The 22,033-nt window shown below is 40.2% G+C and overlaps 1 protein-coding gene across 1 annotated transcript; it reads left to right on the top strand.

The window, feature by feature from the left end:
* The first annotated feature begins 18,141 nt into the window (after window positions 1-18,141).
* On the top strand, window positions 18,142-21,150 carry NPS (neuropeptide S). The gene is given in 3 exon segments (XM_032801575.2): window positions 18,142-18,165; window positions 18,167-18,286; window positions 20,744-21,150. Coding segments are annotated over 3 exon segments (321 nt in total). The 3' UTR covers window positions 20,921-21,150.
* The last annotated feature ends 883 nt before the right edge of the window (window positions 21,151-22,033 follow it).

Below are 22,033 nucleotides of genomic sequence, written 5' to 3'. Positions count from 1 at the left end.
TGCCAGCTGACTCAGTCTTGCAGGGCTCAGGCTAAGGGGATGGTTAATTGAGATGTAGATGTTTGGGCGCAGGCTGTAGCCTGTGCTCTGGGACTCGCCCTGCTCACGGGGTCCTAGAGCCCAGCCTCCAGCCTAGGCTCCAATGTCTACACTGCAATTAAACAGCTCCTTAGCCCAAGCCAATTGGCATGGACCAGCAATAGGTATGTAATTACAGTGTAGACATACCTTTAGTGTCTCTATGCCTCAGTTCCCCATCTGTAATATGAAGCTAATAGTATTTCCCTACTTCACATGAATGTTGTGAGGATAAATACATTACCGATTGTGAGGCACTTAGCTACAGTAATGGAGATCATATAAGTATCTTAGATAAATAGACCTGTTCATGGCCCTTACAGTATCAGCATACAACAATATTGCAACAAATACCTGTATAATAACACCACACTTCACATCTGAAAACCTATGTATTTTACATGCTTATTTCTTGTAATTTTTTTCTGTTATATAAGGGAAAAAGCAAGTTTATGCATGTATTTTAATTTGATTTCCATAGTGATTGGCATTGTCCTCTAAATTCTGCTCCTTTTAACACCTGGAAATTAATCTGTTTTGATTGAAGAGAGTTGTTACTTTTAAATTGTCTTACCTGCCTCACTGGTCCTGGAGTTATCCATGGTACTGGTTATGTTCATTGCATTCAGGTAAGTATATAGAAAAAAAGAACAGTTCAGATGAGAAGATATGCATTTACTCCGTCTAAACACACGTATTTAAAAGGTTGTATCTGAATTCCTGATTCTGTGGTGAAGCAGTTGCACAATATAATGCCAAAGCTATAGAAAACCCATCTCTCTTTCAAGGCTGAACTTGTTGTGAAGGTTCGTACTTAGACCATCTGTCCTTTCAATAATCCATGAAATACTTAACAAGAATGTACTTGTGACATCTTGAGATAAGATGCTATGATGGTGCTGTTATCACTGAGCAGCTGGATGGATAGGAAAGGGAGGGTGAAAGATCCTAAATGAAGGGAACTGAAGCTTTTGAACTGTACCTGTTTTTAATGGTGGTGAAACTGAATGTTACCTTGGTGATGGTGGGCAGGTATAACAGGGAAGGGAGGGAAGAGGAGCTGTGGGAGTGGTATGGCAAAGTTGCTACATCGGCACAAACCCATTTTGGCAGTAAAGGAGGAGGGTCCCAAATGGTAAGAGAAACCAGTAGAGTTAAACTAAGAAGGAGGGTGCCCTCTGACTAAGCTTGGGGGCAGGAACCTGTACAGGAGATGAAACTATGACTCAGATCCATGTATTTATACAAAATAAACAGGCAGTTTTGAATTACTGGCTTTATCTACACTGTTGTAATGTGTTATCTGCAGAAACATCTCCTCCTCTCAGCCCCCCCAAAGGATTTACCTATGTTAGTCACTTAGAAAGCACCCATCACTGCAATATATATGATAGACACTAAATAAAAAAAATAACACCTGCATTTTATCCACAAAGGACCTCAGTTTTCCCACTGCTCCTAAATTTTGCCAACTGTTCCTTATACGGGGGGATTTTATTTTTCTCCCTTCCCTTCTTCATGTATGTAGTTCAGTGGAACTTCGGCCATTGTTACTGGGGAAAGCTTGCCCACAAAGATGGGCTTTGCAATGTACTTTACAATTGATGCACCTTGAGTTCATTCTGACCTCATTGATCAAGAGTTCCATAGGTAGGGGCATCAGTCACGTTTGCTGGTTGTTTACTCTTATTTTAATACAGAACATTTCTAACCTTAGTTCTGATCAGTGCTATTACAATACAGTAATCCTTGGAGACATCCCCTTGCAGAGGCTTCAGAAACTCTTTTTTCCAGCTTCACCGCCCAACAGAAGCAGAGTAAGAGCTCCCAGGATGGAATTTCTGAGGCCCTGGGAATAGTTGGGATTCCCTTATCAACCACTAGGTGCAGAAGCAGTGGGTCAGCAGACACCTACACAGATGGGGCACTCATGTTCTCCTCAAGCCTCCTCAAGCAGAAATCAAAAGGAAAAGGCCCAGCTCTGATTCCAAGACAATCTACCCCTTCAAATAAATGGGTGTGGTTTTCTGCCTCCTCAGACACTCACACTCTCTTGTGTATCACAGACATGTTATCATGGCAATTCCTGATTTAACTCTGAACTCCTGAGCCTGGCTGACTATCTCACCATTTGCCTGAAGGGGAGTCTGCCAGAGCTCGGGTAGAGCTACTTCAGCCTGTCACAATGCTATTGCTATATTTTAAAATAACACGTGAAATACTGTAGTTTTTCTTCCGTTTCTTCCAGCCATTCCAGCTCTTTTGACTGTGAGCAATAGTAGCAGGCTGTTTAGATATATTAAAATGAGGTAAAACAATATAAAATATAACACAAAATATAAAAGCCTGCTAAAGAGCAATGATGGCATTCTTGTCTCATGGTAATATCTTGGCATTTTGTTCCTATTTAAAACAAACTTAGCAGAGAGGGACTAGATGTCTTCAGGAATTGGTAATTGGATATTGATTCATTCACCTCTAGGTGGCTAGTTTGAATCCAGCCCACGCTGATAGCAGCTCTTTGATAGCCTATATGAAATAGGTTTGCTGACCTACATGAGAGGCATCCACATCATAAAAACACCACCTCACTAAGCACTAATTTGACAGCCTCATTGGCAGTCTCTGCTGAAAGACCAAAGATTTGCCTGAGCATGGAGACTGAATTACCCTATCAACCCCAAGAGGTCATCCTTTCAAGCCAAGTTTGAGGCAGGTGGTGGAGATTGGGGCAACTTCATTTGTCTCTGCTGACTGGCCTGATTGTCTGGCATTTTTTGTGAGCACTAAACTACCAGAAATTTGTATTAAAACCAGTAAAAAAAATGAAAAAGTAATTTAATTTTATTTATTTTTATCCCAAAGAGCTAGCCTTTTATCCCAAAGAGACAGCTGATTAGGACAATGTGCTTGGTCTGTCAGCATCATCTCTTATGCTAACATCAGATGTCAACTGAAATAAGAAACATTTTATTCCTAAAGTGGCTAATCTGGTAATTAATTTCTAAGCACCTTACCTGAACCTTAGAATAATTAAAACCACAATTAAATCAAAACAGTGTAAAAATTCCTTTAAGAGGTTACATTTTAAAAGGACCCAAAAAGTCGATGATAGTTATAGGACCAAATTTAACACTAGCAGCAGTAGGCACAAATGCAATTGAATTCCACTTACCCCAGCTCTGAATTTGACCTACTGTGACCTAAGGAAAAAAGACATCAGCAATACTCAAATTTTACATTCTTCAAAGTATATATATGCTTTTCTTATTGAATGAAATTTATTTATTTAAACTTGATCAATGAACGGTCAGCGTTAGAAATAAAAGACCGTGTCTCCATTTGTTTATAATACTTTCACAAAGAAGAATTGCTATACATTTTTGTTGTACATGAACAAACTATACTAAACATATAATAATGAAACAAATTATGTTCTCCAATAGGTGGAATTTATAGCTTGCTGTGAAGTAATTATGTTTATGCATAGTATGAGCATAATAAACTGTGGAAATTCACACTACAATGAATGACATGATAAAAGGGTATGTATAATTTTAATGATATCCTGAACCATATCTAAAATACTGAAAATTACCTTGTAGGGTGTATACAAGATGCAGCAGTAGATTTTACTGGTGAAACCCTGGAATATTTACCAAAGTGCCTCTAATTAAAAAAAAAGTATCAAGTTAGCTATATATGCATCTTAGCCTCCATTTTCCATGCGTGCGAACAGCATGATCCAGTAATTCCTTTAACACTGATATTAAGCCCTGTTTACAACAGAAAAAATATGCTAGTGGAGCACTCCCGAATGCTGTCTTATACTTCTGAGGTATGTGTATGCTTTTATCCTACAGTTAAGCTACTTATATGGTGCAATGGATTCTTTGTTGGCTAGTACTAGTAGAGCAGCTCTGCCCATTAGAATCAGAACTTTAAAAAGACCTTGTAACATGGTTTTTACTCCCACTACTCCTTCTCCCCTTACTTAACTTCTTGGATGAAGGAGTTGGAACTTCCAGAGAAAAAGACTGTTTCTGGCAGTTGATATGCTGGGATCTTGAAGTACAAAATGGAGTTTAGTGTCCATGGCTAGGTTTTGGTATTCCTGTAGGAAACACAGCTTTGGGTCCCAGTTTGTGACCTAGAGTGTTGATGGTATAAAGATGTATTTCAGCTTACGAGCCCTGTATCACACTGTTGTAATAACTGGGCTACAATTTACTCAAATTCTGAGCTCAACTACAATAAGCGAGTGAAAGTTCTTAAATTGCACAACAACTTATCATAAACGATGGGGAAAGATACAAAAGGGAGACAGATTGAATTAGTATAAACAAACATGTCTATTGGTATAATTCAAGGACTGGGTTGCGACTGTTCCTGATAAACAAGAGAAGTGTGGGACTAGAAATCAATTAATAAAAGTGATATGTCATAAATTAGGCCTAATTGGTGGACAAAATAATACGGGGATGGGCTATTCCACCATTATTCCCTTTTTGGGGGTCCTAAAAATATTTTGAGGGGAAAATTAGGAGGGAAGGCAATACAAAAATTTCTCACTGAAAGAGAGGGAAAGAGTGAGCTTTGCAATCATGGCTGCGAACCTCACCATCTTCTAGGACCTGGAATATACTGTAATGCTATTAGGCCTTCATCATCCTGACCAGACCAGGAGAGAGAGAGGGACCCAGGTGACATCACCACCTTCACCTGCTTTGGCTGAATCCTGCCACCCCTTTCTCCCCCCCCCCCCACACAACACACACCTGGCTTCTTCACTTTTCTATCCTCCTTTTTCCTTCTGTCTAATAAGAGTTTGACTTAGTTGGCCAATATCATATATTTCGCAACACTGCTGTAAGCCTGTCACCAGAGAGTCAGATAAAAGCAATTGCTGAAACAACCCGATGCTGGTAAAAGTTTTCCAGGTCTCAAAGTGGTGGATAAGACCATGTGCTGTTCCTATGTTTCTCCAGCAGTGTGAAGATAGAAGTTGCCTTTTCTATCTTTGCTGTTCTTTTGTCTTGTGTGTGTTTTTTGTTTTGTTTTCTGGGAAATGGGATTGGATTTTAACAGCAACAAAAACTGCTCCAACACAGCTCAACTAATTTCTTCTCTTCCTCCACCCCTAAGGACAGTTATTACCATCTTTAATACCATCTAAAAGCCTGCCAAATGGGGTTGGGTGGGAGGAGAGGAGGATTCTTTATAAAAACTCTTTCCATCTTAAGGGAAATGGAAGAAGGGAAGTCATTAAAATGAAAGTCTTAATACTTCTTTTTTCAAATGCTTCAACACTTCTCCCCTTTCTTTTCTGTATCTTTAATAAAAGGTTAATAAAAATTAATGGTGTGTTTACCATGGCACTAAGCAAGCTGAAGTCTCCATATACAAAACCATAACCTTTGTTTAACACTATTTTATGTTGGACAGTGACAGGATCATGTTAACACCTTTTCCTTTTTGGGTCCATTTAGTCCATTGAAATTAATACAACACGCAGAGAAAATTTGAAAGCAGGGTGTTGTCTTGTGATTTGAGTAAGCAAGCAGTAGGATTGTATTGAATTATTTATTTAAGATAACTCCAGAGATATAAAGAGTTTTCCAGCACCACATTATTATATTTCCTTCCCCCTTCTTCTCTAAACCTCCTCTCATAGTCTCCTTGGATTTGGACGTAATACCCAGAGCTGACATGTTTCCAAGGACGAGTTTTTGCAATCCCCACTGAAGTCAATTGAATGTGAAAACACAGGTATAAAGGCAGAATGCAGCTCATTGTATTTCAATAAAACCCCATCTAACTTTATTTCCTTACTTCTTATTGCTTACTATCATATATTTTTATCTGACCAGTAGTATTATTCTCTGCCTGCTGCTCCTATCTCTAAATTATTTAGAGATCCTTCATTCTAGAATTGATATGGGGATATGTATGTGATGCCATGAATATTGCATTGTGACACATGGAAAGACTCAGGAGAAGTGAACAAGCTGATCATGCTGCAAAAATCTAAACTTTCAGTTAGGTGCAAATGCTCTTGCGCTTGTTGTTATGGGAAACAATATGTAGACAAATGGCCTGACTGTTCAGTGATGGTTTCTAATTTTTCTTTTGTTTTTAATATGATCCTGATGGTAATTTGGCTGATATTAAAAGTGGCTTGAGTAGTTCCTTTAAAAAACAAAGAATCCCCAACATACAATATTCCAATCTTCATTCACAACCAGCCAAACTAAATAAATTATCCCAATCCTCAAATAACCCTGACTTCCTGTGATTACAGACTATCTGCCTCACCTGACAGAGCTCACTGAACTGCTAATAATATATCAGATGGTTTGAGAATGGTTTTTCTTTCTAGCACTAGTTAAACTTGGAATATGAAAGGTTCTAAGAATAATCCACCTTTAGAGCAGAAGATGAGATTTGTTGATATTGGACACTGAACGGTTTGTATTGCATTTAACATTAGGAAAATGCCTCTAACGCCTCAAAACAGTTAATCAATTTTAGCAGGTTGCAATCTAAATTTTATCCAATGTCATGTTTTTCTGCCGACACAGCATATAGGCAAGGTGACAAACTCATATCTAAAGATAAACATATAGAATATATTTTAGTGATCTTATGTATACAAAGAGAGTGGTTTCCCAGGCAACAGTAATATCTTCAGACGTAATAGGGTCCAGGAGCTCAGCTTTGCCCATATTCCTTTCTTGCTGGTACAGAATGCTTTCCCATTTTTGTTGATGTTGGGAGAGCAAATCTGGTGAGCTGGCTCTGAACTTTCCCCTCTGAGGTTTGGGTTATTTTATGAGTGAAATGCAATGAATGAAGGCTATAGGAATGCTCAGGTTCAAAGGAATTAGGCAAACACTGAGAGATGAAGGCTATGCCCCCATTATTCTACGCTGCTTATGCAGCTAAGAGGACGTTAGAAATGGAAGATAGCATCTGTAAACCAAATGAGGCAGACAGGTGTGCATATAACCAATTAGTACCAATTGCACTGTATCCACAGATAGGTACCCAATTATTATCCAGTTCTCAATATAAATTCTAATAATACTACATAAGAAGTAAGATATATGGCTGGTGAGACTAAGGGAGTTAACCATCTGGTGCATATATCTAGACCACTTCTGTCTTATTGCCATTGATTAATTTTGGGGGACAAAAAGGAGCACTTTTCTGTGCTGGGAGCTTGCCATGAAGTTTGGTAGGACTCTGGGCTGGTTTGCTGTGTTTGGTGTGCTGGGAGATTAAGGGAGTTAGCCAGTTGATTTTCCCAGCAGAGAAAGGCAAGGAGAAAGGTTATTTCCCCCCACCCCTTAACTTGCAGGTACTACACAAGGAAAAACCTATAACGGGAAGAAAATGGAAAAGGAAAATGATGCATTGCTCTTCATCTGCCTGAACCTATGAAGGCCCTGGCCTTGGCCACCCAGCCATCCTGATCCAGGGGGCTTCTAACCAGGTCCTAGTCTTGACTTACTGGGGATGCAGCTTGCATGCCCCTTCCACAGAAAGCCAGGCAAAGTGAAAGACCCAGTGTGAGAGGTATGTAATGATGGAGTCCCTCAGGAAGCCGATAAGGGAGCTGCAAGAGGAGGCGGCTCATCTGTGTAGCCTCCGGCAGGGCCGGCTCCAGGCATCAGCCCAGCAAGCAGGTGCTTGGGGTGGCCAACATGGAGGGGTGGCACGTCCGGCTCTTCAGTGGCAATTCGGCCACGGGTACCTCACTCCCTCTCGGAGCGAAGGACAAGCTGCCGAAGACTGAAGCAGCAGCGGTAGTGCCGCAGATCATGATCGTGGATCTTTTTTCTTTTCTTCTTTTTTTTGCTGCTTGGGGCGGCAAAAACCCTGGAGCAGGCCCTGGCCTCCGGAAGTACGTGTACTTCATCAGCAGGATGCACATGGAGATGGGATGGAGGATGTTAGCCTGATGACTACAGTGGCACCAGAGGAAGGAGGAGAACTGGTTACTGGGCACTTTCGGCAGTAGGCAGTTCTCGAGCCCCCACCCAGGCCCCCTGTCCATTGAGGTCAAGAATTGGTATGCCTTTCTAGCAACAAGAAGTGTGAGAAGCAGACCCTGACATCTGAGGAGGAGGAGTCACCTGCTCCAAAGACTGAGAGGCTCACAACCATCACACCGAAAAGGAGGAGACAAAGGCCTGGTCTACACTACACATTTAAACCGATTTTAGCAGTGTTAAACCGATTTAATGCTGCACCCGTCCACACAACAAGACCCTTTATATCGATATAAAGGGCTCTTTAAACTGGTTTCTGTACTCCTCCCCGATGAGAGGAGTAGCGCTGAAATCGGTATTACCATATCGGATTAGGGTTAGTGTGGCCGCAAATCGACGGTATTGGCCTCTGGGCGGTATCGGATACCCACATGCACCATTGTTGACCGCTCTGGACAGCAATATGAACTCGGATGCAATGGCCAGTAGACAGGAAAAACCCCACAACTTTTGAATTTCATTTCCTGTTGTCCCAGGCTGGAGCTCTGATAGCATGAGTGGCGATGCAGTCCCAAATCCAAAAAGAGCTCCAGTATGGACTGTGCGGGAGATACTGGATCTGACTGCTGTATGGGGGAGACAAATCTGTTCTATCACAGCTCCGTTACAGAACGACAAATCAAGCATTTAAAAAAATTCTCCAGGCTATGATACAGAGTCCACAGCACAGTGCTGCGTGACAAGCGTAACGAAAGCCAAGAATCAAATGGATGCTCATGGAGGGAGGGAGGGGGTACTGAGGACTCCAGCTATCCCACAGTCCACGCTCACAGTCTCGAAAAGTATTTGCATTCTTGGCTGAGCTCCCAATGCCTGTAGGTCAACACATTGTCCGGGGGTGGTTCAGAGTAAGCTCATTAATTTACCCTCCCCCCTCCGTGAAAGAAAAGGGGATAAAAAATCGTTTCTTGACTTTTTTCTATGTCACCGTATGTCTACTGCATGCTGCTCGTAGACTCGATGCTGCGGCAGTGAACAGCAGTATCCTCTCTCTCCCCTCTCCAGTGGCAGACAGTACAGTGCATAGGACTAGTAGCTGTCCTCGTCATCATCCCGTGAGTGCTCCTGGCTGGCTTCAGGTGAGGTCGGCCGGGTGCCTGGGTAAAATACGAAATGACTCCACGGTCATTCCCAGAGTGTCAGAATGGCTGGTAACGTCTTCATTCAATAGGAACCGGGGCTGACTCCCCATCAGCCCCCCCCTTTCATGTGTAAAGAAAGATTCTGTACTGCCTGGACTATCATAGCAGCGGATGCTGGGCTCCTCTCCCCACGCACCGTTTAATGTCCTGCCTGGACTATCATAGCAGCTGGAGGCTGCCTCCCCTCATTTTAATCTCACTAACAAGTCAGTGTTTCTTATTCCTGCATTCTTTATTACTTCATCACACAAATGGGAGACACTGCAACGGTAGCCCAGGAGGGTTGGGGGAGCAGGGAAGCAACGGGTGGGGTTGTTGCAGGGGCACCCCCTAGAATGGCATGTAGCTCATCATTCATTTCTGCGGGATCTGACACGGAGCGGCTGTGCTCTCTGGTTCTCTGGATACACTGGTTCTCTAGTACACTTGCCCCATATTCTAGGCAGGACTGACTCTATTTTTAGATACCATAAAGGAGGGATTGACTCGGGGAGTCATTCCCATTTTTGTCTTTGCGCCCCCGGCCAACCTCAGCCAGGGGCACGCAACCCATACAGCGAGCAGATGGTACAGAATAACTGATAACGTCATCTCATTGCCAATTTACAATGGCATGGCAGACGGTACGAACAACTGAAACTGGCTCTGCTGTCTTGCAAGGCAAATGAATGTGCTGTGTAGTGCTGCAGTCGCATCTGTTACACATCAGTAGACATATGGTGACAGTAAAAGAAAAGCTGAACGGGCCCATGATTGCCGTGCTATGGCGTCTCCCAGGGCAATCCAGGGAAAAAGGGCGTGAAATGATTGTCTGCCGTTGCTTTCACAGAGGAAGGAATGAGTGACGACATTTACTCAGAATCACTCGCGACACTGTTTTTGCACCATCATGCATTGGGGTCTTAACCCAGAATTCCAATGGGCAGGGGAGACTGTGGGAACTATGGGATAGCTACGTGATAGCTACCCACAGTGCAATGCTCCAGAAATCAACGCTAGCCTCGGACCATGGACACACACAGCCAAATTAATGTGATTAGTGTGGCCACGTGCACTCGACTTTATACAATCTGTTTTACAAAACCGGTTTATGTAAAATCTGAATAATCCCGTAGTGTAGACATACCCATAGAGTGCTATGGTTGGGACTCCCTTCTGAAGGAGACAGAAACATCCATCTGACAACCTGACATGGTGTCCCAAGAGGTGTGCTGCATGTCTGGATCCTGCATACAAGATGATACGGAAAGGTTGCTGAGGCTCATGCATCTCTCTGACCACTACCCCATACTGCTTATCTACTTTGGCACTAATGATATTACCAGGTACAATCCTAACCAGATTAGCAGTGACTACAAGGCTCTGGGAGCAAGAGTGAAGGAGTTGAGGGGGTAAAGGTTTTTTTTCTCATCCATCTTCCCAGTTGAAGGTAAGAGCAAAGGCAGGGACACAAACATCCTAGAGAGGGCTGAATGGATGGCTTTGGCTTTCTGTACCATGGTGTTCTGGGAAGAAGGACTGCTGGGAAGAGGGAGAGGAGGATTACACTTGATTCTTTGCAATATCTGCTTATCATTATCAAGGAACATAAATGCACCATATTTGTTCAGAACAATGGTCCATTGACTATTCTGTCTTCAAAATGGTCAGTACTAGCTGTCTCTGTGGAACATAAAAGGAAACCCTGCTGTAGGCAGTTATAGAATAGTCTGCCCACAGGGAAAATGACTTCCTCTTACTATTGGTAATCCTTATTACTGATTAAAGAATGTCATTAATAGACTCTAAAATAATTAATAGACTCTAAAATGATTCCTGTCTAGTCCTCCTCAGACAGATTAAAGCTCCTCATCCAGATTAGGGACCTTAAAGTTAAAATGGGAATTTAGAAGGCCAAAAAGGCAGTAGATTAAAGTAGATTAAATACTAATGTAAGAGACCAAACAATAACGGTCCCAGAGGAAACACCCTAAAGACATATTCATGTCAGTGTGTTAAATTACCATGAATAACTGTAGAGGGATACATGATAGCTTTTAAGGGAGAAAGCTGAAAACTCTGATGTCCCTTGGTATGTGATATTCCTGAACGAGCCGTTTTATTGTGAGGTGGGGAAACCAGGTTCAAAAGCTTACATTCAGACAAAAGGCATGTCAGGCTGGGCACTGAATTGTACGACAGCAACATTAGCTTTATTCTACATGAGGACCTTTATGCCAGCAATGATAGTCATCAAATAATGATCTGGCCCTGACGTTTGCCGTAGCAGTAAAGCTCCTTGCTGTCAGTCATAAACTTAACAAAGGGTACCATCTGATAACTGATGACTAGAGCTGTGTAGATATGGAACTACCTGCTCTCACCCTCTCCCTCCTACTTATGGGCTTTTTGTCCTGGCTGAATGCTGTAGCAAGGCAGAATAATGGTTTGATTTTATCTTTTTTACCAGTGATAATTTAAAAATATTCATGTATACACACTGTGAAATTTGCTTGAGTATGAAGTGGTTCCTTTAAAACATCCCCCAGGTTTCTTTAGTTTAGTAAGACACTCATGTAAAGAACATTTCTTGGCAAAAGGTTTTTGATGGGTTGGGGGATGCGAGGTTGTAGTGTTCGAGAATATCTGCTGTGGACATGGTAGAAAAAAAAATACTAATTAAAGGGACATATCGGCCAGGCATAATGGAAACTAGTTCTTGCAAACTGAGTTTTGAAGAAGGAATGTGCACAAATTCCCTCCCCACTCACAAATGATGCGCAGGTTCCTAGAGTCCACATTGCCAGTCACTTATGCAGGAATGTCTTCCTCTTGTATGGAGGATATGGGCTCTCTGGTGACCAGCCTCTATTAATCCCTAATCAATCTCTAATCTGTAGGAGGGCTGAATTCCACTGCATCCAAAATGATCGAATTTATGAGGACATGAATCTTCATTTACTTGTAGTCTAAATAATGGACTATGGGCATCAAGATACAGCTTATATACTGCTTAGTTGGCATTGCCTGCATCACCACCCCTAGTCCTAGGTGGCTCTGCCTGGGACATTGAGGGGACCTCCAGTGGATGGGCCTGCTGATCTGCATTTCACTTTCAGGGATACACTGCTGTAATTAAAAACCTGCCAAACTGCCATCACCTTATCCCTTCCCAGTTATCAAGCCCTATTCATCCAGTGTGTAAAAGGTGGGGACATTCAGTGTAAATGTCTTGGTTTTTCCCCTCTAGTTTCCTCCTCTTGCTTACTGCTCTAAGTACTGGCTCCAAGGCCTGATCTACACTTAAACATTAGATCGACCTAGCTATATCACTCAGAGCTGTCAAAATTTTTGCACTCTGAGCACTGTAGTTAGATTGACATCATCCATGGTGTAGACTGAAATTCTTCCATCAACCTAGCTACCTCCTCTTGGAGAAGTGATTAACTACTTCAATGGAAAACCCCTTTTTGTCAATGTAGGAAGCATCTACACTATGGCAATACAGCAACACACCTGCAGCACCATAAATGAGCCACTATACTGTAGACATACCTTAACTAACCCTCCCAGTAGCCAAAGATTTCTGTTGGATTGCTTGTCTCCTAACATAGTGGTTGACTGCCTGGCTGTCACAATGAGTGGTCTGTGTCCCACCTTTCTTTGCCTTTCTATTACTACGTTATATAACACTATGGTAGCTGAGTACCTTAAAGAGTAGAGCAATTTGAGTTTGGTAGCTTTATTCTAGGTGAGCTTCCTTGGATCTCACAACTCTTTAGCCAGAAGATTTAACTTATGCCTTAGAAAAATGGTCACCACTACTACCTCCACCCCCAAAAGCCATCCAGTCATTGATTCCCACTCATTGATTATTTTCTTGGCAAACTCCCTCAGCATTTCACTGAAGGAACAGGATGCTGGGATGGGGCTCTAGAGAGGTTTTAGAAACCCTACTGGAAAATTGCTCTGGGACACACACTGGTGGTTTGGTCTGCTTTACAGCGCTGCAACTTTCGCACTCAGGGGTGTGAAAAAAACACCCCCCCGAGCGCTGCAAGATACAGCGCTCTAAAGCCTCAGTGTAAACAATGCCGCAGCGCTGGGAGCACGGCTCCCAGCGCTGCAAGCTACACCCACAGAGGATGTGGAGTACGTGCAGCGCTGGGAGAGCTCTCCCGCACTGGCGCTGCGACACACTGGCACTTCAAAGCGCTGCCGCGGGCAGCGCTTTGAAGTTGCGAGTGTAGCCATACCTCATGAGAGTGTAACAGTAACAATTCCGTGTATTCACATCAGAGTTAGACACAGGGTAAAGAAGTCAGAAGGCTGAGCATCAGGAGGAATGATAGTCCTAAACAGGTTTGCCAAATAGGAAATATCTGTGTAGCCTCCTCAGAAAACCATCCCTGTTCCCCAGCTGACTGATTCCTCCCTTTCAGTGGCTCTGTGACCTTTCTTAAACAAGTGAGCCCTGGGTTCTCTGTGCACCTTGCCTTCCTCCAAAGAGCAACAGAGGAGCTTGAAATTAGACGAAGGTTTTTTAACCATTAGGGGAGTGAAGTCTGGACAGCCTTCCGAGGGAAGTAGTGGGAAAAGACTTATCTGGCTTTAAGAAAGCTTGATAGTATATGGAGGGGATGTATATGAGTAGTTTAATTTGGGCAATTGATCTTGGATTATCAGCAGATAAGTCTGCTCAATGGTCTTTGAGGGATGTTGGATGGGATGGGATTCTGAGTTACTGCAGAGAATTCTTTCGAGTGCTGGCTGGTGAGTCTTGCCCAAGCTCAGGGTTTAGCTATCACCAATTGGGGTCGGAGAAGGAATTTCCTCCAGGGCGGATTGGCAGGGGCCCTGGAGGTTTTCCGGCCTGTCTCTGCAGCGTGGGGCATGGGTCACTTGCTGGTGGATTCTCTGCAGCTTGAGGTCTTCAAACCACAATTTTGAGGACTTCAATAACTCAGTCATGTGTTAGGGGTTGTTATAAAAGTGTATGGGTAGGGTTCTGTGGCCTGCTTTGTGCAGGAGGTCGGACTAGATGATCAAATTGGTCCCTTGTGACCTACGAGTCTATGAGTCTATGAGCTGCATCTCTTCCCGTTGCTGGAAGCAGACTCCCTCTAGTCAGCTTCTTTCCTCTCTTGCCCCAGAAAGCTGTGTCTGTCCAATCTCAGTTCATATGTATGAGCAGGCCCAGCTATATGTAGGCTGGCTGGGGTCTGCAGTCGGCTGCTCTGACATATGTCTCTGAGCCTCCTTGTCCCCACAGGCTGTTCATGCCTCAGGCATCTGAGTAAGCAGGCTTTTGGAGTCCTGATATTCCTTCTTCCTTATGGAGTCTGCAAATAGTATGGTCCTACATCTGGGAAAGCTTCTGGATGTGTGGGGCATAGAGGTGGGAGTGCAAGATCCTGGTCAGGCAGGAAAGAAGTTACCCAGGGACTAGGGTTGACAACTTTGGCTGGATAAATTCTTGGAGGTTTAATCACATGACATTAGCTTTAATGAAAGATTAACCTTTAATTCCTGGAGACTCCAGGCAACCCTGGAAGGTTGGCAACCCTATGGACTGACATATTTACAAATGAGAGGGAACTGTGTCACAGAGAAGTTGAGTGATTTGCCCAGACACATGGGGTGTCTGTGGCCAAGCTATGCATTGAACCCTGATATCCTGAACCTTAATCACAAGACCATCCATCTCTCCACACACTAGGCTGTGAAGGTTAATGTATATTGAAATTGGGTTAACGAGTGTGGATAAGATGAAAACTGATGCTACATTTCACTCAAGCAGAACCAAACCCAAAATGATTTTGACTGGAGCAGAAACACCCAGATAATCTGATTATCTCTTGGAGTTGGACATGCTGTACCTGTTGAGACTTGATGTTCAATTAAAATGAAAGGCTTTTCTCCATGAATAAGACAGTAAGTGCTGAATATATAAACAGTCAAATGCTTGCTTAATAATCTTTATAACTGAGGTGATTGCTAGTGTCTTTAAATCAGGATATTTTCATTTTATATTTCTATCACCCCTTTGGCCCTGAAGGATTCCAAAGTACTTTACAAAGCAGGCTGTTATGTTAGTTATGAGTTTTGTGACCAGCAATTACAAACATATCTCTTTAGACCACTGGATTGCAGCAAGCCTTGACATAGAGGACAGCAGCTGGGTGGGTAATTAGGTGTACTATAGTGCATGGCAGTGAAGAGAGGGAAAATTTTCAGCCAAGGACATTGGACAAACTCCTACTTTTATGAAAAAAATGCTCAGGACATTTAATACCATTGCAAGTTTTCAGACTTTGTCTCAGAGGGCTCCTGCAGTAAACTTCATGACATTGCATGTATATAGCTCCGAAGGATGTAGGGTTGGATCAATCTCGCCATAATTCCTAACTGCTCATTTGCCCCCAAACCTCTCCCTAGGGTCTCATTCGGTCATCCTCTCCAATCACTTTTTCTGTGTGTGAGGAGACATAAAAGGGAACCATGCCACATTTTGGACTGTGATGCCATTGGTGCCCACATGACTCAAACCGAGGGAACATCTAAGGAGGAAAATCCTTAAATGTATCACTCAGATGAAAAAAATTGAATTCACTTTGTCACCTTTTACCCATCTTTTATTATCTTTCTCTGAATATTCCAGTGATATAAGCATGTTTGAAGTGAATTTTAGGAATATGCAAAGCAATCACATTTTACATTTGTAAACATGAATATTTGCACTGGAAACCTGACTTTAGGAATTATTCTAATCCAATCAGGGAGACAAAATAACACTATTGTCCAGATTTTTAAAAGCATTCAAGCATCTGAAGATGCAGATAGGGATCTTGCTGGGATTTTTCATAAATGCCTAGGGAACTAACTGCACTGGCTAGCCAGGTGGCATTGGGCAAGTCACTTCACTTTGTGCCTCAGTTTCCTGAACTATAAAATGGGAAAATGACACTTATCTTCTTTGTAAATTGCTTTGAGAGCTATTATTACAATTGTTAACCGAAATGTTCCCTGTGAATTATTCATTCTCTTCTACACCTCCGCATGCACAAAGACAAATTGGATTAAATTTTATTTGGACAAAGTAGAGGAGTTACTGGTGAGTAAAGAGAGACCCGTGGTTTAGCAGACATTTTATCTGCTGCTTCTTTTGAAATGCTGTGCTCAGCTTTCAAGGATGTTTGCAAATTATGGATCCTTTTCTACTCCTGGATTCCCATGTAGCAATGGTGGCCAAGAGTCCTTTCTCACATTTATAACTCACTGTAAGACTGAGAACTTTTATTTCAGATGGCATCTATTCATGATTTTTCATGATTTTTCCTCTGTTCCCTTTGCATCACTCAGAGAATCTAGCCTATTTTTTTCATTGTTGTGCACTAGGTAAACCAAATATAGAGTATTCAATTGTGCCAGCATAAGTTTTGAGCAAGAGATTTTCTTTATACATGTAAGTCTTTCTTTTACCTAAAAATATTGTTTATAATGAATAATCCAAAGAATAAATACAGATTTTAATTACAGAAAACAAAAGCTCTCAAACTAGAAACCCAAAAGATCCAGAGAAGTCTGTGAATTCTCAGACTTCACAAGGTTCAATCCACCCCAATAAACATTGTGCCAACTAAAATACTTAGAGCAAAATAGTGATGCGCTAAATTTCAGAAACCATGTTCTAATAATGCTAGATAAAAGTTTGATAGATAGATTAAAGTTAATGGGAACTTCCCATCAGTAAACAAACAATAACATCGGCAGATACTGCATGCACAGGCCTAGAGATTAATTTAATTAATGAAGCTGAGGTTGAGTAAGATAGTGTCCAGATAATAATTCCAAGAAGTCCAAATAAAGACTAAATTAAATGTTATACTTACACAGACACTAGTGTTCCTCTGCACATCAGTTAAGTGCACTTCAGTTAGGCTCATGGTTTCTGAATATGAATCTAGTTCCACTTGGACCTTGTCAAACTGAACAATCAAGCCATTTTAGCAGAAATTGTATTAAATTCAAGTTTGAACATCATTAAAAACTCAATACAGATGAGGCCTAAACAATATTCACAGAAGAGTCTACAAAATGGTGGGACTTCCATGGTGCAATGCGTGGGTTTTCTAAAAGGACCGGATCATGCATGTGAATAGGGCATTGGCCCATCAGCTTGCTCTAGCTGTAAGAAAGTCTGTTAATTTCAAGAGTCTTATAAATATTGTCTATCCCCTTAGTCTGGTAATAAACAACAAACAGGGAAATGTACCATATAAAACAAAAATACAATTCATGGCAGAAATTAAACAGATTTTTGCTGAGATAAAAAAGTCCTTTTGTTATTTTTGATCCCAATGACTTATAATCTGCTTTGAGGAACTGGCAGCCGAATTTACATTTTGGGCTACTTTTTGTATGCTACTAGATGTGCATGACACATATAGAGGGTTAATATAGCATACAGTAATTGATGAAACTCTTGTTAAAATAAATGTTTGTGGAATCTTGAGACCTTTTACCATTTGTGCCATGATAATACGGGCTGGAAGTAAACTCACTTGAAGGACATTTTAATGGCAACACGTTTAATGAAGTCAATTGGTAGTTTTATAATGGCAGTAGAGTGTGTTCTTGCCATTTTCCCATTTAAAAAGAATAAAAGGCCAACCAAGGACCAGTCAGTCAAACTGAAATAGGATTTGATGACATTTTCACTCCTGAACTCTTGGTATAAAATGGTCATCTAAGAAAGAACTGATCGGAAATGTGAGAAGTTTGGCACTAAAACTGCATAATTGCACGTAAGTGCTGAAAGAAAAAAAATGATCAGGTAAAGATATTGCACTTTATATTATATCTTTGGACAGTTTGTATTGGTGTGTATGTATGTATATATTAAGTTTTCCTTTTAAAAACATTAAACTAATTTGAGTTTTTTCTTGCAGTCTGTTCAGGTTAAACTTCATTTTAATTATTTGGATCTCAACAATGCACCTATGGGGGTGTTACCCAACTGTCCCTTCTACGGTAAGCTAATCTTTGAACATCATCTACTTCATTTAGTTCAAATAGACGTTTTAGTTAAATTTAGTTGGATTATTTTTAAATACTATTTGATCAAACTTGTTTTTATGTTAAAGGTGTAGAATAAATATTACTATCAAATGTTCCCTGTTATGAAGAATTTTTGCTTTAGTTGCTAGCAAGGTAGACAGGATTCTCTCTAAAAGAATCTATTAGGCATAAACTGTTTATGCCTTTGTGCATGGGATGCAGCATACACAGTGGTTCAACCATGGGACAGAGAATGGGAAGCACTGAGCTCTGACACTGACTTCCTCTCTATTTCATCTCCCTATATTAGCTTCCCCATCTGCAAAATTGAAATAACAACACGCATTTACTACATACTGTTATTAGTTATTATTTGTAAAGTTCTGTAACTGTTAGGCATTCTTAATAGGTTTGTATGCTGAAGGATAACTCCTAAACAGTAGTGGAGTTGTCTTGTTAAAAGAAACCAATGGGAAAAACCCATCAGCCTATAGAATGAACAGTAATATTTTCTCCATTTTATGTATCTATGTATTTTAATAAAGTTCTGTAAAGTAGAAGTAAACAGGATATTTTAAAGCTAGTACATGTCAATATTTGATGTTTGAGATGGGGGAAATTACTATAGTAGAATATTAAACTTTGTATAAAGTACCTCATGAAAGATTATGCGAACATGTTCTGAATTAGATGTCTTGCTCCAAATAGTAATTAAGTAGTTCAGAGTTCAATTTCCATGTTAGGATGCAGTTTTATTTAAAGTATTTTGCTGTATTTATTTGTAACTAGAATATTATTTCTTGGAATCTTAGTTGGGATTCCCTTTTTTTTCCTTTCAGGCATGTATTTTATATCACCAGATTTTCATTAATGAAATCTATCTCCACTACAAATAGTATCTACTTGTGTGGCTGTTTTCTTTTTATGTTGATGTGAAGTTCGAATTAATCTTCATCAATCAGTCTTCTGATTTTTGTGTGTATGTTTTATTTGTGTAACTGTTTAATCCTGTTTCATCTTTGATCATATATTGTTTAGATCTATTGTGAGCTATTTGACTAGCCATATTTCATTTCAGCTCTCATTATGGCAATGACATAGTATATCAAATGCTTTTTTATTGTTTAATATATGCCCAATGCCTTTCACTTTCAAATTAGATTAACAGAATGATGACCTTGTAATCCATTAGTACAAATCCTTGTGTGGGTTGCAGTGATGTCTCTAAAATCTCGAGATGGAATTTGCTTGCTTCTTGAAGATTTTATTTTTTTTAATAAAAATAGATAATTTCTATTTGTAAGAAAACCATAAGCAGAGAGATTGTGTAATGCAGTGGATGGGGTGCGTTACTGAGAATTTGCCTCAGACTCGCTGGGTGATCTTAGGCAAATCATAATAATAATACCCATCTTTTGTAAAGTGCTTAGAGAACTATTAATGAGAATATTATTAAGTATTAGAAGGTATTATTATAAATAATTATCAGATCAATACTAATATTCCATGGGAGTTTTGCCATTGACTTCATTGGAGCCAGATTTTTCACCTCATGGCTTTATATTTAGTGACTTCTCAAACACTAATGAAACATCAGAAGATATGTACACATAGACACACGGTACGTATACAGTACAATAAATACCCCCTATTGACTGCTAGTGTAATAGGATGAAAGGCTTTATATAACTACTGTATGAAAGGATAGAAAATATAGCTAATTATTGCTCCCTCAATATGTATTTTATACATTTTTATAATTGTAAGATATAGTAAAAGCTCTGTGTGTATATGTGTGAGAGAAAGAAGGGGAGGGGGAGAGAGAGAGAAAGATACCAGACTACTTAAATGCAAATAATCAAAAATATTTTTGTCAGTATTAAGAAATATAACCATGACTGTAACTATAATATTGAAAGAGAAACCCCCCAAGCTGCTGTGCATTACAGATGTTTCCATTTCTGGTGTTATCTATCTTTTAAACTAAATAGATTTCATGCAAACAGTAGTGAAATTGCTGTTACATTATTAATAGAAAAATCTTATTTTATAATGGCAAATGTGTACTGTACTGTAGAGAAAAGTGACTGTCACCTACCGCAACAGACAACGTCATTAGTGCTACATTGAAAATAACATGTTTTGGATCATAAATATAACTCTAGAAATATCAGAATTTTATACAGGTAAAACACCACTTGCATTTTCAGAAAAGCAATAAAAACATCCAATTTGGATACTTTTAATCCAAAGCAAATAATCGTTAATCCTTGTCATTTTAAGTGTAAATGACTTTTTTGTCTTTGGGCTTTGCTTTTTACAGTGGGCAAGTCCCAGCAAATGTGCAAATCCATAATTATGGCTTTTCTGATCTGTGATATATATTTTTTTAATCTTCTGAGAACTAATCCTTTTTATTTGAATTGCCAGCTGTCCAGGAAATCTGATTACTGTCTCATCCTGCTGAATAGCTGCTTAGCCAAGCTGGACAGGGGTGAAGAATTGACTTTTCTAAATCCTTTCCTGGAGAAGTCTTTCATTAAAAGGTCCTTTCGCAATGGAGTTGGATCAGGAATTAAAAAAACTTCCTTTCAAAGAGCAAATTAATAAATAACTGCTCAAGAAAGTACTTTAGCATCTAACATTTAACTGTGAGCTTAAAATAATTTGCAATGCATTTCTGTTATAAAACCAAAAGAGACAAATGTATCAGCATGTTCATAATGTAAACAAATGTTTATTTCAAATAGTGCAAGCCAAGTGAAGCAGATTAAATTGTTCAGTGTAGGCATTGTTTTCAAAGTTACAATATCATAAAGTTTTATATCAATACAAATGTGTTTTCAGCTGGTTAATTCCCCATTTGTAAGACTACAGATTTAACCAGATTGCTCTTGATTAACACAAAAATAGTTCTGTGCTTTGAAAGCATGCACACATGCAACCAGTCTTTAGGATGGCAGCATTATATCCTACGCTCATCTTTGGTTTAAAAGATATCCTTATGGTTAATGCAGGGCATAGCTTCACTTTATTAGCCTGATTATCATTTACATGAAGACCACTTTACACCACTCTGGTAATATAAGGAGGGTCTTAAAATGTAATTTAAGACATCTTTGCGCTGCTCTACAGGTGTAAAGGGCCGTTCGTGAAAAAGAGAATCAGGTCCTATGTTTAAACTCTAATTTATTTTTAATATAGTTATGTAAAATGACTTCAGCAGGAAGTAATCTCTTGAGATGTCATTTCATTTTCAGGAGTGTCCTGGGAAATCATTCAAAGTCACTGTAGCAGTGCATGTCCCTCTGCTTCAATTAATCAATTAATGTGGGCAACAAATATCTGATGATATCTGCCAAATGTAGGGCTTGCCTATTTTCTGCTGTTATGGATGTGCTCTAATGCACAGTGGTCCAGTTTTGTTTTTTCTTTGCTGTAAAGCAACTGGTTAGATGTTTGTTCTCAAAATATTGTAGATTTTGTCAGCTGGAAAGGTCATCTGCTGAGTGGCATTATTTGTGTGAATTTTACCTTGTGGCCATTTCCTTCGAAAAGTGATGTAACAAACTCTGAATGTTGGCTTAAAAATGTAGCAGTGTGTATTTGTTCAGATGCATTTTGAATTCCAAAAAAATCTATTAATAAATCAATGTATGGATCATTTCACATATCTCATTTCTAACATTATGAAGAATGAAATGGTGTTATTAGACTGGG

Source organism: Chelonoidis abingdonii, chromosome 15, assembly GCF_003597395.2.
Source record: "Chelonoidis abingdonii isolate Lonesome George chromosome 15, CheloAbing_2.0, whole genome shotgun sequence".
NCBI lineage: Eukaryota > Metazoa > Chordata > Testudines > Testudinidae > Chelonoidis > Chelonoidis abingdonii.
The sequence above is the reverse complement of the archived record's forward strand: the minus strand, read 5'-3'. Positions and strand labels throughout refer to the sequence as shown.